The following is a 17,606-nucleotide window of genomic DNA, read 5'->3' as shown; positions in this document are numbered from 1 at the left end:
ACAGGGCAAGGCAAAATCTTCTCAATTCACATAAATTAATCTAGAACTCTAGAAATTATCACAGACTACACCCAAAAGAAAATGGTTCAACCAAAGGCTTTGGGTTTTTGAAGTTGACATTATTATATATAACCAATGTCTCTTATGAGAAAGTGCCTGAGTACCCCTCAGAAATAAGCAGAATTCTAGATGAAACATGCTTTGGAACTGGAAATGGGCACTACACTATGTTTAAATGACAGGTGCCCATGAATTGGAGGAACACTTCCTGAATGGTGGGAGAACTGTCAGAAACAAAAGCTAAGACAGATAGGGCTAAAGGGCTGATGACTCTAGAGAAGAGACTTTTAACATTTTTTTATACCACAAATGCATTTGATGGTCTGGTAAAGTCTATGAATTCCTCTGATTAATGCTTCTGAATTCCTAAAACAAAATATAAATGATTACAAAGGAAATCATAGTAGACTGAAATAAAGTTATTAAAATTTTTTTAAAAAACAAGTTCACAGACCCCAGGTTAAGAACCCTTGCTGTATAGACTGATTTCAGAAAAGTCTGGAAAGATTTATACAAATTGATGCTGAGAGAAGTGAGCTTCAGAACCAAGACAACATTGTATACAGTTAAAGCAAAATTATGTGATAATCACTCCAATAAACTTGGAATGGAAAATGCCACCCCCATCCAAAGAGAGAACCATGGAGAATGAATATAGGTCAAAACATACTATTTTCACCTTTTTTATTGTTGTTTTGTTTGCTTTTTTTTTCTCTTAGTTCTTCCCTTTTGGTCTGAGTTTTCTTTCCCAACATCACTAATATGGAAATATGTTAAAAATTATAGTAAATGTACAACCTACATCAGATTGCTTGCTATCTTGAGGAGGTGAGAGGTAAGGGAGGGAGAAAAAAAATTGGAATTCAAAATCTTATAAAAATGAATGTTGAAAACTATCTATGTATAATTAGAAATACAAAATACTATTAAAATGAAAAAAAAATTTTTTTTTAAAGATTCCTTGTTCTAGGGTAAGAAGTAGGAAAACAGCTAGAGGGGGACAGTGGAAGATGAAAGATTGTGAGGGACAGGATGCTCAGGGTATAGGATCTTTTCGTGGTATATCTCAGGGATATCTCTGAGTCTCAACTCACCCTTTCTTTCTATTTGCTGGCTCCATAAAATGACTTTCCTGTCCTGCCTCCTCAATGCTATGTAATATCTATTGCTACTTTTTCAAAATTCCCATTTAATTTCCAATTTTTTTAAGTTTCCAAGAAACTGGAAATTGAGTGAATGTTCATCAATTGGGGAATGGCTGAATATGCAAGTAATAGAGTATTATTGTTCTATAATAAATGATGACAGGTTGATTTCGGAAAAACTTGGAAAAACCTACACAAAGTGATGCTGAAGAAAGTGAACAGAACCAGGAGAACATTATACACATAAGATTATGTGAAAATCAACTGTAATGGACTTGACTCTTTTCAACAATTCAAGGAACTTCCAATAGACTTGGTATGGAAATGCATCCAGAAAGAGAACTACAGAGACTGAATGGGGAAAGAACTATGGAGACCAAAGCATGCTATTTTCACCTTTTTTGTTGTTGTTTGCTCGGTTTTTTTCCCTCTCTTCTTTTTTTTCCCCTTTGATCATAACTTTTCTTGTACAGAATGACAAATATTGAAATACATTTAAAAGAATTGCACATGTTTAACCTATATCAGATTGCTTGCTGTCTTGGGAAAGGAGGTGGGGGGAAAGAGGGAGAAAAATTGAGAACACAAGATTTTGCAAAGGTGAAAGTGAAAACTTTCCCATACCAGTTTGGCATATAAGATACAATAGTCAATGACTACAGTAATCTACTGTTTGATAAACCCAAAGACTCCAGATTCTGGGATAAAAACTCACTGACAAAAATTGCTAGAACTGGAAAATAGTATGGCAGAAAGTAGATATAGACCATTATCTTATTCTATAAACAAAGATAAACTCAAAATGGGTACATGATTTAGGCATAATAGGTACTACTATTAGCAAATTAGGAGAGCAAAGATTAGTTTACCCATCAGATCTTTAGAGAAGGGAGGAATTTATGGCCAAACTAGAGAACATTATGAAATGCAAAATGGATAATTTTGATTTCATTAAAGAGGTTTTGCACATACAAGACCAATACAACCTTAGAAGGGAAGCAGAAAGCTGGGAAACAATTTTTATAGCCAGTTTTTCTGATAGAGGCCTCATTTCTAAAACATATGGAAAACAGTCAAATGAATGCTATATTTTGTCAAATCCTTTTTCTGTACCTATTAAAATAATCCTATGATTTGTTAGTTTTCTTATTAATATGCTCAAATATGCTAATAGTTTTCCTGATAATGAACCAGTCCTGCATTTTTTGTATTAATCCCAGTGATTAATTGCTGTCATCTTTTTAGTAATATTTTATTTAGGGGCAGCTAGGTGGTACAGTGGGTAGGAGCACCAGCCCTGAAGTCAGGCGGACCTGAATTCAAATCAGATCTCAGACACTTAATACTTCCTAACTGTGTGACCCTGAAAAAGTCACTTAACCCCAATTGCCTCAGGGGGAACAATTATTTAAAATCTTTGCATCAATATTCATTAGCTAAATTATGCTATGCAACTTTCCTGGACACAAAAATAGCCCCAGTCTTTCACTAGCTTCTCTACTCTAAGGTAAGTACACAGTCCTTGTCCTTCTGGGACTGTCCAATAATTGTTATTGTTATTTGTCATGGAGGAACAGGGTATAAAAAGACTTCTAACATTACATAATTATAATAATTAATTTAATATGAAAAAGAATTTCTCTTCATACAGGGAGTGAGGAAACAGAACTATGAGCCTAAAATATTACATATACTGTCAAACATGGTTTTATTGAATTATTTTTTTCTCTTTAAAAAAAAAATCTTGTTCCAAGAGATAGTTCATAGAATAAGAGTAATGGGAGGAATATATTCAGAAATAAATATGAAATGCAAATAAAAGTTATTGATAAAAATGATAATTTAACCTCCCTATTGTACTTCAACCCCTCTTCCCCCCCACCTCTCCAATTAGAAGACAAAAGTCACAAGTAAGTGTTATACCTTTAACACCTTTGGATAGGATTTCAGGAGAATTAATTCCACTCCAGGGTTTGGAAAGCATTTCATTTCTGCCTGGAAAATATTCCCTGATGCTAGATTCACTCAGGCAAGAAAGGAGAAAAAAGTATCCTAACATTTCAGGAGCCTTTCAGTCCTGCCTCCCTTAACTCTAGTGAGAAATCCTTCAACGTCCCACCTAATTAAGCCTACAGCATTTTACTTGTTCTGGAGACTTTACTAGACTTACTTGTCTTTTATTGTTCAAAATCCAAACCAGAGCCTAGTGTAGAGCCCAAAGACCAGAGAGTACCAGAGCTCAGGCAATTAAATCCTGAGGCCTGTCTGTGAGCCTGCAAATCTACCACAATGTCAGATGTTCAGACAGAAACCAGTTCCAGGAACTAAGAATCAATTCCAAACTTCTGGTCCATAATATAGTATACAAGGAAATGGAGAGATGGGTTCCAAAGACGGCTCCTTTTTATAGCCAAGAAAAGGAATGAAATTGTAGGGTGGGCTCTTCCTAGACTAATTAGTGAAAGAGACAGGCCTGAGAACTATCAATACATATATACTGCCTGTCATCCACCCATGGGTCATCAGAAATATAGTCCTCTAATTAATACCACAGATTTCCTGTTGAACACTGGTTTCAGCTCTGATGTCTCAGAAGCAGTTTCCAGGAAAGTGGATCACTAGTTATCCTTGTCCATCCATCCTAAAAATCTTCTTCCTAGCTTAAGAGCACCCTCTGCATCCGTTCCCGAACTTCCTTAGGTCCCAAGGATATCATCATCTCTGCAACAGTTGGGCCTTGCTGAAAAAAAAAGGAAAAATCCTGGGATCAAATCCCTAAATATTCAGGAGGTATCTTCCACCTCCTTTCATAGTTAGAGAGGGACCATGTTGTGGTTTGGTTAGTCTTTCTCAGGACAAAGCTTAAAAGGTTCAAAGGGCCCAGAGGAAGGATTCTGAGAAGTCAGCCAACCTCACCTGCTGCCCACTGAGTACCATCCGGAGCAGTTTCATCATTCTGACATACTCAATACCTTCTGTCTTCTCTGAAAGTCTTCTAAGCTCTTGGTTCAGCACTTCCTGAGTGAGAGAAATGCCAGGTGTTTCCAACAACCTAGAAGAAGTCCAATTGATTCATGGTATCTTCCAATCTTCTGAGGATTCTCCTTAAAGAGGGCCCCAAATGAAGGAATACAGATTTGGAGGGCATTTCCCAGAAAGCTCAGCAACAGGACAGAATATGGAAATTATCAAGCTTCAAAGCTACTTTGAGAATAAACTTACTATGAAATAATTCAATGTGGCTAAGTATGAAAAGTTTAGAAGGATCCAGGAAAAGAGAATCTCCTGCATATTATTAGTTTCCCAAACAGTAGGGAAGAAAAGAGAAGAAAAAGAACCCATTACTATGTAGGCAAGTGGAAATTAAAAGGGACACCACCAGGAAGTCAGAAAATTGAAAAAGTTTCAGAATAGAATAGTGAGTCAATTAGATGACAGGAGGATTAAGGCTTCTGATAAACAAAAGTCACTAAAAATGGCAGGGGTAACTTATCACAAGGTCTCCTTTATCATTTATATAGCCATCTTCCCATATCCCCCTTCCCTTTCATGGCTAAACAACTTGAGAAGGTCAATGACAGTCGATGCTTTTACTTCCTTTCCTCTCACCCTCTTCTTAACTCTGCAATCTGGCTTCCAACCTCATGATTCAACTGAAGCTAATCTCTCCAGAGTTATCTTAATCAACTAATCTAATAGTCTTTTCTCCATCTGCATCCTTTTTTCTCTCTCTGTAGCCTTTAATTCTGTTGATTGTGCTCTTCTTCTTCATACACTCCGCTCCCTAAGTTCTCACACTTTCCAGGTTCTCTTCCTTTCAGGTTCTTTCTCAATATCCTTCATTGAATTTCCACCAAATCACAACCACTAACCATGAGTGTGTCCCAAGCTTCTGCCCTAGGTCCTCTTCTCTTCTCCCCCTATATCATTTTGCTTAGTGATATCATTGGCTTCCATGGATTCAATTATTATCTTTATGCAGATAATTCTAAGACCTGCTCTAACTTCTTTCCTGATCTCTAAATCTCACATCTCCAACTAGCACCTGGTCATCTTAAACCTGGATATCCCATAGATATCTTAAACCAACATATTCAAAATTATACTCCATTATCTTCTCTTCCTAAACTCCATATTACCAATGAAAGTAGCCCCACTTCCCTGGCTCACATTTTAAATGTCATCCTTGACTCCTCACTCTCCCCTCCATCTCGCCACCAAACCTAATCAGTTGTCACGAAAGTTGCCATTTCTCCTATCTGCCCTCTTCTCTCTGGACACTGCTACTACCTCAATGCTCCATCCTCTCATTCCTAAATTATTACAATTGCTTCTTGCTTGGTCTCTCTGACTCTTATTTCTCCCTACTCCAGTCCATCATCCATTCATTTATCAAAAAGATCTTCCTCAAGTATGGATATAACCATGTCACTCCCCTATTCAATAAATTGCTGTACTGTGAATCAAATATAAAACTCTTGTTTGCCTTTTTAAATGCCTTTAATCCTGGGCCCAGAGCTCTGGTCTTTTTGACTTTACTCTTCTTTATGCACCCTATGATCCAGTGACGGTGGCCTCCTTGCCATTCCTTGCATAAAACACTCCATCTCCCAAATAAATGTATTTTCACTGGTTGTTCCTCATCATCCCTGCCTCCCGACTGTGTTAAGGTCTGAGTTAAAATCATTCATTCTCATTCATTATCTCTCTCTCTCTCACCCCAAGATGAAAGTAAAATTGTCTTGCCACTTTTCCAGACACTTGACCTTAAAATGATCAAAATGGTCAGTGATCAGCACTAGTTTAGGAGACAGCAGGTCTGATATCTAGTGATTACTCCTTTCACCAACCTTGAACAAACCACTTTAATGCCTCCAACTGGAACCCAAGAATTATATTATATACCCTGTGTATCCCCAAAATATTCAGAGGTATTCTGGATGTTTACTCTGCCTGCACTCTAGGATTCTCAAGACAAATAATACCATTTTATTAACCTGTCCCTTTACCATTTGCTAGGTGCACTGATGGCTGCAAAGCTATGGACAAAGAATGAGTGCCCAGAGGTTAAGAGGGAGCACTTACCCCAGGACCAGCTTAGCAATCACATCCACTTCTCTTGAGATGGTCTGCAGCTGTGCTCGGGGTACAGCAGGGCGAGTCCAGAGATAGGAATATGTTGGTGAGACCAAGTCCTGCAAGCGACTGATGCGCCCCTATTAAGAAAGGGATTAAGAAAGAGCTATCAGAGAGAAACCTCAAGAGGGATTCTCCAAGAAAATCTGAACAAGTTGAGCAGAAGAGGAATGGCTCTATGCTTCTTTGTATTGTCTTGGAGAACAATGAAGAGGAAGGGGAAGGGCTATATCATCGTCCATGGTGACATCCTATCTTACCTGGCTCCCTACATATAAATGCATACTGTACATACCTGTCCCAGCAAAAGGATCCTCTCTAGGTAGTCCTCACTGAGGACGTCCTTGTCCTCCATTTGTTTTCCATACACATCTTTCACCATGGCCTGAAGCTTCTTCACAAACTGGATCCTCCGAGCCTTATCATTTAACAATCGAATCAAATGCAGCCTATAGGAGAGTTGAAGTTACAGATCTGCTCCAAAAGAAAGGGGACGTGAGAGTACTAGAAAAGAAAGGGAGATAGAAATAGAGGAAAGAGAAAATGCCTACTACCATATAGGAAGCATCCATATTCCTGCAGTATAAGTGAAAAAGACTAAAATAAAAAAGTAAAAAATAATAATAATAATAATAATAATCCAGAATACCAAATTATCCCTCCCTGTCCAAAGGAGAAGAAAGAAGATGCTTTTATTTTTACAGCTGGGAAAATAAGGACAATACAATAAAGTAACGTTTACAAGTAAGTATAGTTAGAAGTTAGGGTTTTTTGTCGCCTAAGATATGGTGAATCCCAGGTCCCAGCAACTACAGGGGTAAAGTTGAAAACAAGAATATTTCAGACTCAAAATGATGGAAATGTCCTGGGAGATCAGGTTGAAAAATCTCTTGAACCCTTTTATGATACAGAACTGGGAACTCGGAGCCCTGAGTCTTATTAGCAAATCTATAATTGCTTTGTCAAATATTTTTATTTTCCCCCCAGGACTCCCTAGAATCACTTTCAGGACCCCAAGCCAACTTATTATGCTTTACCTTCTCTTAGTAACCAAGTACACTTCTTATAATTTTGCAGCAATAACCAGAAAAAGCAATAAAGACCCAAAAAGAGAAAGCAAAGCCAGAGTCTCACTTCTTAATATTCAGGGACTACTGTTTTCAGAAAGAATTCTGTTCTAACAATCATGCGATAAAAAAATACATAGAATCCTGCTAATACTATTACTGTTATTCCATTTCAGCTAAATAATTTAATAAATATCTCTATCACAATTAAACCCAGAGGTTTGTAGTTAAAAGGTACCATTCAAAAGATTTAATAAATAAAATTCAAAATATAAATTCATGGATGAGTTAGGGAAAAAAACCCACAACAACATAAGTGAGATTCTCAGATCCTTAAGTAAATCTGATCAAATGAAATATATTTTTCATTGTAGTTAATGTAGGAATGTATTTTGCTTAACTACACATATTTATAATAATGGTTTCTGCTACCCAATGGGTAAGTATGAAGGAAAAAAATAACAAAACTGGCCTGAGAATTAAAGGAGCTCTTCTTTGAGAAAGAGCCATCCTCCTGTACAGGGTCCCCAAAGTCTATACCACCCACCTGTTGAATTCAGGAAGTTTCTCCAGATCCAGCAGGGCTGAATGAGTGCTGACCCCACTTAAGTCAAACTGTTCTATCAACTCTGGCAGTGTCCTCCCCATCTGGTTCCCTGCAAATCAGTCAGATCTGTCAGGGTGCACTCTTCTCCTGGGAGGTCAAGCTCTTTTCCCCTTTTAAATTGTAGGTTGATTCCCAAGATAGACCAGATTGCTTCTCAATACACAAGGATGAGAAACATCCAGCTTTTTCTATAGGTTCCCATTCATAGCCCCATGCCAAGGATTCCAGGTCAGGCTCTTAGTAATAAAGTCTCCTTATAGAGTAGTACCAGGAGCCTCTTACTCTTAGAAAGCTCCTGCCTCCCCTGTCTCCCCTCACCACTATACCTGCAAATCCTGAGCCATAATTGGTGATGATGTCTAACAAAGTCTCTGGGAGAAAGCCAGCTGAAGCAAAGTGTTCCAAAAAGATGTCTCCTTGACGCTTGGACAACTTGCTGCCATCCTTATTGAGAAGCAGAGGCAAATGGGCAAAGTGGGGTGGTTCCCAACCCAGGGCCCTGTATAAAAGGAGATGTTTGGCAGTAGAGACAAGCCACTCAGTGCCCCGAAGAACATGGCTGATGCCCATATAATGATCATCCACCACACAGGCCAAATGATAGGTGGGGAAGCCATCACTCTTAAGGATCACAGGGTCACCCTCAATATTGGCAACTTCATGTTGGTTCCAGCCATGTACCAGGTCCTGGAAAGTCTCAGCTCCCTCCTCCAGGCGGAAGCGGACAGTTGGCTTGTCACCTGCTGCCAATTTCCTGGCTACATGTTCAGCACTCAAGAATCGACACCGATTGTCATACCTATTGAAATTTCACAGGAAATATTTTCAGTCCAAGAACTCCCAAGCCCAAGACATCCTAACTTTGCTTGAGCCAATCAACACAAGCTAGACTAGAAAAAGTTATATGTCATAACAAGTTGTATAAAAATGGGATCCAGAAACATAATATACAATGACTATGATTGTAGTAATGAAAAGAACCAGAAAACAATCAAAACAGAAAGCTGTAAAATTACAAAGAACATGCTTGGCCCCAAAGAGGAGAGAAATGGAAAGACATTCTGTCACAGTTGTCCTTTTCCACCCCCCATTGCAGTCCCTCCTAGTTTTTTTTGTTTTGTTTTGATGTGTTGATCAGTGCCACTAGTATTTTTTCTTTTCTTTCTCTTTAAAAAAAAAAAATTATGTTATAAGCAATAGTTCACTGGGATAAGAAAGGAAGGGAGAGGGTGATGATAAAACAAAAAATACCACTATAATAAAAATCTATTTCAAAAAGAAACATAGCAATCGAAAAATATCATACTATAAGAGTCAACTGACAAAGTATCAGAGATTTCTTGGGGTCAACTACCAAGAACACGTTCTGTACCGGGGTGTCTGATGGTTCCTTAGGGCCTCTTTTTTCAGCAGCTCCAGGCGCTGGGGGGTACAGAAGCAATAGTAAGCAGCTCCAGTCTGCAACAGTGCCTTAGTGGCTTGTGCGTAGAGCTCGAGGCGTTGAGATTGCTGGTAGGGTCCAGCAGGACCTCCACGCCGAGGGCTTTCATCAGGAGGAATTCCTGGAGCACAAATAATAGTACAAAGTTAGCATTGGCCTGTAAATGCCCTACTCATGCAAAACCCATCAAAGGACTGAGAATGAGCTCATTGAGGGACTCACAGGCAGAACACCTCCTCCCCAGCTACATCCTGCCTCTCTTTGGTCCCAGAGAACAAATTCATATCAACATCAAGAAACATTCCCCAATATTGGTAGAGTTCCATAGTAAATGTGGAATTATTAGGAAACTTCCCTGCCTTCATAAGGTTAATCATGGAGTTGAGAAATAGGACATACCTAAAAAGAAGATAAAAGGCAGAATACATGGCACCCTGAGAAGTGAATGAAATGGAAATTCACATATGATCAAATCTATTTGGTTTCATACCACCATGATCTCTCTGATTCCTCCCTGATATAATCCTCTCACTGCCCTGACATTTCCGTAACTGGAAATTGTATTTCCCAGAGTCAGTAGCATCAGAATCAGTTCAATGGAGCAGTTTTTCCAAAAGGCCCTTCCTTTCACTTGCTTAAGCTCTGTCTTCCCTTTCCTCATCAGCAGAATACTTGGAAGAAAGGAATAGCTTTGCAAACTTCTCTAAATCTTAGGAAATGACATAACCAGAGTTTCTCCAGTGGATATTTAAGACTTTCCACCAAACCTTTGTTTCATTCCCTTTCTATAGAGAGGTATCTGCTAACCTAAGGATTTTCCCTAGCATCCCAATGTATTCAGCATCCTCCTCACTTCTTCCTCAAAGAAATTAGGAAGTTATTTATCTTTAAATCACAGCTCTCAGGAAGACCTCCTGTGGCCCTTTTTACTTTTCCAAATGGCAAGGGTAGAGACCTGCTTCAGAGCTGATTACCACAGTTCTTTCTTGGAAAAGAAAACTTTTATTACTGGGCTCTAGAGGAAGTTGTTCATATTACCCCAGGGCATACCTGCCCATTCCAACATGTCCTCGATGTTCTCAGCAGCCCCAGGCACCAGACGGGTTTGATCTGTGTCTTCCAACCTTAAGATGAAACTCCCTTTGTATTTCTTGGCAAAGATGTAGTTGTACAAGGCAGTACGTAGGCCTCCCAAATGCATGAAGCCTTGTTAAAAGAAAAAAAACTTTCAAATTATGTTAAGCAAATGACTAAAATGTTTAAACATTTTGACTCAGAGAACCCATCCTTCTAGGCATATATACTAAAAAGGACAAAGACAGAAAGACCCTTCATGTGCCAAAATACTTACAGGAAATGACTGAAGACAAAGTAGACACCCATTGAGTAGTAAATAGCAAAACAAACTGTAGCAGGTAAAGGGAATGGAGCATAATCGATGAACATGATGAGAACAGAGAAACATGGGAAGACTTTAAGAAAGGATACAGAGTAAAATTAGCAGAACCAGAAAAATAATATACACAATGACCACAAAAAGACTACAAATGGAAAACCAAAACTACTTGATCATAAACTATTATTCCAATTTTCCCTATACCTCATCTTTCCTAAACTTATTCCTGATCCTCACTGAGATCTCCAATATTCCTATTCTTCAGAATTTTCACCAGATATAAGCCTGCTCTGACTTTATGCTCCTCCCTGTACAATATGCACCCTGTCATTCCCCACATCATTTCTACATTGTCCTTTGCTCTCAAATTCTTTGTCTTTTTGCTACTTTTCTTTCCAAATCTGAATTCTGGATTATTTCTAGTCCTCCTACATTCCTACTCATCTGAGCTAACTGGAGCTAGGCTTAAGTCACACAACCATGCAGACTGGGTACAAAGTGGGGTCCTCATAGAAAAAAGGCACTGCTTTGTGTTCACTCCTAATTGATTCCTATCTTACTCCCCAGCCCCTTTCCTCAAGTGCCACACACCCCTCCCATTCCATTTCAAGAAGCTAAGGACCCTGCCTCCTATTTTCCTGCAAAACTTGAGGCCATTCAATGTGGGCTCCTTATTCTCCCATTCTCTAAACCCTTTGACATCATCTTCCATTCTTTACCCGTTCTCCTTGCCAGGCCTAGGCCTTCTATTGGGATGCAGTTGATCCCATTCTCTCCCAACTTTTCCTTGAAACCTCAATCATCCTCTCTCTATCTTCAATTTCTCCTTATTCAGTTTCATTTTAATGCCTTAAAAACCCAAAAGATCCTATCAGTTCTTCAATTTGTTACCCTGTATCTTTTTTCCTTTTCTTGGCCAAAGTCCTAGAAAAATTAGACTATATTTAATGCCTTCATTTTTCTCTCTCTTCTCTTCTCTCACTCCTAAATCTTTTGACATTTGATTTATAATCTCACCACTCAACAGGCAGTATCTCCATAGTTACCCATGATCTCTTACTTGCCAAATCTGATGGTTTGTCTTAGTCCTGATCTCTCTTAACCTCTCTCCTGCACCTGACACCAATCACTATTTTATCCTTCTGGATATTCTCTCCTCTATTAGTTTTCCTATTCTATTATATTCTTTCCTAGATCTCTTAACTTTTTGACCACTATTTCCCAGTCTGTTTTGCTGGCTCATTATTTACACCACACATCCATCCTAATTGTGGATTGTGAATATTCCCCTAAGGTTCTGTCCTAGACGCTCTTCTTTTTCTTTTTCTTATTTAGCATTTTATTTTCCCCCCCAGACTAATTACATGTAAAAACAATTTTAATATTCATTTTTTAAAACTCTGAATTCCAAATTCTTTCCCTTCCTCCCTTTCTCACTGAGAAGGCAAACAATGCAATATAAGTTACACATGTATAGTCACACAAAACATTTCCGTATTAGTCATGTTGTAAAAGAAAACACAGATCACAAAAAAAAAAAAAAAATCCTACACCTCAAGAAAAATAAGGTAAAAAAGCAAGCTCCAATCTGTATTTAGACAACATCAGTTCCTTCTCTAGGGATAGATAGCATTTTTCATATGTTTTTCAGAATTTGTCTTGGACAACTGTCATTGGGTCCCTGGAGAATAGCAAAATCATTCACGGCTGTTCATTTTATAATATTGCTGTTACTTTGTACACAATACATTCCACTTTGCTTTAATTCATGGAAGTCTTTCCAAGTTTTTCTGAGAGTATCTGCTCATCATTCTTATAACACAATAGAATTCCCTCATAATCTCAAACCACAATATGTTCAGCCATTCCCCAACTTATGGGCATCCCTTTAATTTCCAATTTTTTGCCCCCAGAAAAGAGCTGCCATATTTTGTACATATAGTAGGCTGTCTTCTTTTATTCCTCCATACTGTCTCTCTTGATAATATCATCATCTACCATGGATTTAACTAGCATCTCTAAGTAGATGAGTCCCAGATTAATATCCAATCCCAGCATCCCCTCTGTGTAACCCATGGCTTATTAGACATTTTAAACTAAATGTTCCAGAAACAACATTAGTTGTTCATTAGTCTCAAAATCAACATGTCCAAACCATTTATCTTTCTCTCAAATCCTCCCATCTTCCAGACTTCCCTATTTCCATCAAAAGGTAGCTTAAATATCCCTCATTTATCATCTCAGCATCCTCCTCAAAGTCTCACTCTTCTTCACCCCATGCTTCCAATCAGTTGCCACATTTGTCATTTCTACTTCCATAATATCTCTCACAACTCTTCTCTTCACTCACATAACTGCCACTTTGATCATCACCTTTCCTCACATTATTTCAATACCCTCCTAATAGGTCTCCCTGCCCCAAGTATCTCTCACCATCCAACTCTTGCTACCAAAGCAATTTTCCATCAGTACACTAGGTTATTCTAGTGGCAGCTTCCTATTGCTTCTAGTTTAAAATAGGAACTCTTCTATACAGCTTTTAAAGCCCAGCACAATCTGGCACTAACCAATCTTTTCAGATTGATTGGACTGTACTTACCTCCTACACTATGCTATCCAGTCAAGCTGGACTTATTTCTTTTAATTATGCAGGATATTCCATCTTCAGATTGATTGGACTGTACTTACCTCCTACACTATGCTATCCAGTCAAGCTGGACTTATTTCTTTTAATTATGCAGGATATTCCATCTCTCATCTTTCATGACTTTGTGCTGGCCATCCCCTCCTCACATCCCTTTCCTTTTTTTTTTTTTTGCTGAGGTAATTGGGGTTAAGTGACTTGCCCAGGGTCACACAGCCAGGAAGTTACATGTCTGAGACCAAATTTGAACTCAGGTCCTCCTGACTTCAAAGCCACTGTGCCACCTAGCTGCCCCTTTCTTAAGAGGAATACTCTTCCTTCAAGACTCAATTCAAGCTTCTACATGAAGCTTTTTCTGATCGCCTGAATGATCAGTACTCACTAAACTACTTTGTTCTTAAATATTTTGTATTAATCTGTATTTCTTCTCTTCATATCTATTCTGTACTCACTTATTTATGTATTTATTGTCTCCCCTTGTTAAAATGTAAGCTCTGTGAGAGTAGGAATGGGTTCATTCTTTGTATTTGTATTCCTAGCACTAAGTTCATTACTTGGTGGTGAATTAACTTTGCTTGCTGATAGGCATGCTTCACAGGATCAGAATCCAACAGTCAAGTACAGAGAAAATAAGTAATAACAAGAAATTTGTTTTCTCCATTTAAAAGTCCAAGAAACTGAAGCTAATACAATTTAAGTGACTGGCCTAAACTTAAACAAGTTGTAAGTGCCTGAGGGAGTGTGAATTAATGCAGGTCTTCCCAATTTTAAATCTGGTACTCTTATCTTCACCATACATAGAAAGCTTAGTCACTTCTGAAGAGGCCAAAGCTGGGAGAAAGAAGGGCCTATATTTTTAAACAGAACAGAGAAAAACTAAGGGTTTCTTTGCCTACGAGTAAAAAATGTTCCTAGCTTGTTGAAATTTCAAATTCTTAAATTCCATTCCTTATATCAACAGTCTCACACATCTCATTTTGCCAACCTGTATCAAATCACTTACATTTGGCAAAGCTAAGGATGACAAGCATTTCTTCTTGTAAACTTGAAATGACTTGAAATGAGGGTATTTTTTTTTCAAAGTTAGGTTTTCATCCAATGCAATTAAATCAGAATTACATTTCCCTTGATTGAGGTATTGGCTAAGTGCCTCATTCCCTCGAGAGTTTATTTTTTCACTTCGTCTTCAGAGAGGATTTAAAAATACAAATGCAAATTTTCTGGGAAATGGCAGATTTTCTATTCTATGAAAACAATGCAGAATCTGCTGCCTCAGCACCAACTACTTCTGGCATGTCCATGGCTTACCCATAAAGCTTCAAAAAGTCGGTGGAAAGACCCCAAAAATGTCATTAAAAAAATCATGTACATACAGGTATTAAAACTTATTTGTGTAAATAAAATTAAGGATACTTGTTCCTACTCTAAAACTGCAGGACTTTTGAGCCATAAAAATTAGTCTTCCTAGCAGAAAACTGCTTGGGAAGATTTCAGCTAGGGGCAATCAAGTGGAGCAATAGATAGAGTTTGAGGCCTAATCAGAAACACTCCTCTTCTTTAGGTCAAATAGAGCCTCAGACACTTACTAGCTGACCTGGGCAAGTCACTTACCCTTGTTTGCCTCAGTTTCCTCATCTATAAAATGAACTAGAGACAGAAATGGCAAATACTCAAATACCTTTGCCAAGAAAACTCCAAATAGAGGCACAAACAGTTGGACATGACTAAAATGACTAAATAACAAAAGGTAACTGACCAAAAGGCTAAGTCAGGAAGCAATAGAAAAAGGATTTAGGGCATACATAGGTGATTGGGTAGCCTTGAACAAACTACTTCAATGTCCCGGGCCTCAGTTCATAGAATCATTGACTTAGAGCTAAAAAGGTCCATCTATGTCATATAGCTAAGTCTCTCATTTTATAAATAAGGAAAATTAAGTCCCAGAAAGGGTAATTTGACAAACACTGGGGTTTCCACTTCCACTATACTCATACAGTCCCCACCGTAATTCAGGGTCAAATTATCTCACTACTCTATTCTATCCTCCACCCATGTCAAAGTGATTTTCCTAAATCAAAGGTCTAATCATGTCACTTCCCTAATAAACAAAATAAAAAAACAAAAAAAAAATAAATTGATACCTATTACATCTATAATCAAATATAAACTCCTGAATGGCGTTTAAAATTCTTAACAACCTTGTTAGTCTTACTAGGGATCATTCCCCTTCACCTCCATGCTCCAGCCAAATTGGCCTTTTTACTATTCCTCATACATCTTCTATTTCCATAATTTTGCACAGGCTGTACCTAATCCATATAATGCACTCTCTTCTCAATCCCACTTCTTAGAATTTCTTTTAAGTCTGAGTTCAAATGCTACCTCTTCAACAGGTAGCATTTCCTGATCACTCCAGCACTGGCGCCCCCGCCCTCCCACATTTATCTTGTATCTATTTTGTGAAGGTCTGTGTACGTACGATGTTATGCCCCTCCCCTGGTCCAGAATGCACCATGCTCAAAACAAGAGGCTGTCTTGTCTTTAATATCTTCACTGTCTAGCATAGCAACCGGCACAGAGCACACGGACTGAAATATCTACTGAGTGGGAATGACTGTTCAAGGACAAAATCCGCAAGTGGCAATTCTAAGATAAAACGCACATTTCACTGTTTCACCCCCTCCCCCCACTTGTTTCATCAGATGAGAATGGTCACACGCTACACCAATCTCCTTAAAAATCTCCATGGCAACCCAACCGAGGGTTGCGAAAAGTTTTATAGATTTAATATTCTAAGTAGATAATTAGCATCCCAGCAGTTTTTACAAACTTTGGAGATAGAAGCTAAATGGCATTAAATAAATTAGCAAAAATAAAATAAATATTTATAAATAAATAAATAGGATAAATAAATATTTATAAATAAGTGGCATTAAATAAATTACCAAAAATAAAATAAATAAATAGAATAAATATTTATAAATAAATGGCATTAAATAAATTACCAAAAATAAAATAAATATTTATAAATAAATGGCATTAAATAAATTACCAAAAATAAAATAAATAAATATTTATAAATAAATGGTATTAAATAAATTACCAAAAATAAAATAAATATTTATAAATAAATAAATAGAATAAATAAATATTTATAAACAAATGGCAAATAAATAAATTACCAAAAAACCGCTAAAGATCCTTAAAACGCTTAACACAAAGACTAATGGTGATTTAAAAGGAACTTTATCGCAGGCGCATGATGACCACTTGTAGCAGAGAGATGATGGAGCTTGGATATAGAAAGATAAACATTTTCCATCAAGGGCAACATGCGGATTTGTTTGCCTGACTGTCCTAATCTGTTCCAAGAGGGGACTTCTCCCGAGAAGTGGGGATTCGCTTGGGAAGGAAGATTCACAAAGTTACCAATAAAACCCCATCTTTTAAAAAAAAAATCCTTGCACGGGATATATGAGTATCTATATCACGCACGTCACAGGACGACTGCCAAGTACAACTGGAAAGGAAAGCAACATGTTTGCTCTCCAGCAGCTTAATTTTTCACGAGCTCATTTGCATGCATGTAAATTTGCTTCACATGGCACAGCAAGGATAAATCTACCTGGGGGAGAAGGGGGGGAGTACCGGGTAGAGAACGGTGATCCCCCTCCTTTCTCGCAGCCCCTCCCCCTCCCAAGTCCTAGTGAGTTTCTCTCTTGCCCCTTTCCCCAGCCCCCACCCCCGACCGGCTCCGTAGCTGAGCCTACAAACCCCACAGAGGGGCAGTTAGTTACCTGTGGGGCTCGGGGCGAACCTGACTCTCACAGCGGAGCTCCGCGGTCCAGACCCCCCACAGTACCCGCGCCATCGCCCCGCCCCCCAGGGAGCTCGGGCCAAACGAAGCCGGAGCGGCCCCAGGAGCAGGGCCGCCATGTGGGACTGAATGCACACGTGGCTAAACAGGTTCACTTCCGGGCAGGGCGCTAGCCAATCGGCTCCTCCCTTTTCGAGGAGGCGGAGCCTCCCTTTAAAAGGACAGGGTCCCTTTTCACCCAGTCCAGGAGAATCCTATCTCCGTTTGGGTGGGAGTACTGACCCGCCGCCGGT

General features: G+C 38.6%; 1 protein-coding gene across 2 annotated transcripts; it reads right to left on the bottom strand.

The window, feature by feature from the left end:
* Nucleotides 1-3,366: 3,366 nt before the first annotated feature.
* Nucleotides 3,367-17,561, bottom strand: EARS2 (glutamyl-tRNA synthetase 2, mitochondrial). Of its 2 annotated transcripts, XM_003761745.4 has the most exons (9): nucleotides 17,294-17,561; nucleotides 10,507-10,662; nucleotides 9,388-9,577; nucleotides 8,342-8,814; nucleotides 7,956-8,064; nucleotides 6,637-6,790; nucleotides 6,291-6,421; nucleotides 4,122-4,257; nucleotides 3,367-3,945 (listed from the first exon to the last, which is right to left on the bottom strand). In XM_003761745.4, the coding sequence occupies exons 1-9, from the start codon at nucleotides 17,430-17,432 to the stop codon at nucleotides 3,862-3,864; spliced, it is 1,572 nt and encodes a 523-aa protein (XP_003761793.2). In that variant the 5' UTR covers nucleotides 17,433-17,561; the 3' UTR covers nucleotides 3,367-3,861. The 2 variants fall into 2 exon arrangements, with proteins under 2 accessions (XP_003761793.2, XP_023353387.1); XM_023497619.2 differs by lacking the exon at nucleotides 3,367-3,945 and having other exon boundaries at nucleotides 4,122-4,223; nucleotides 17,294-17,503.
* Nucleotides 17,562-17,606: the final 45 nt, after the last annotated feature.

The sequence above is a fragment of the Sarcophilus harrisii genome, chromosome 1, assembly GCF_902635505.1.
Source record: "Sarcophilus harrisii chromosome 1, mSarHar1.11, whole genome shotgun sequence".
In the NCBI taxonomy this organism is placed as follows: domain Eukaryota; kingdom Metazoa; phylum Chordata; class Mammalia; order Dasyuromorphia; family Dasyuridae; genus Sarcophilus; species Sarcophilus harrisii.
Note: the sequence above shows the minus strand (reverse complement) of the source record. Positions and strands in the feature narration are given on the sequence as shown.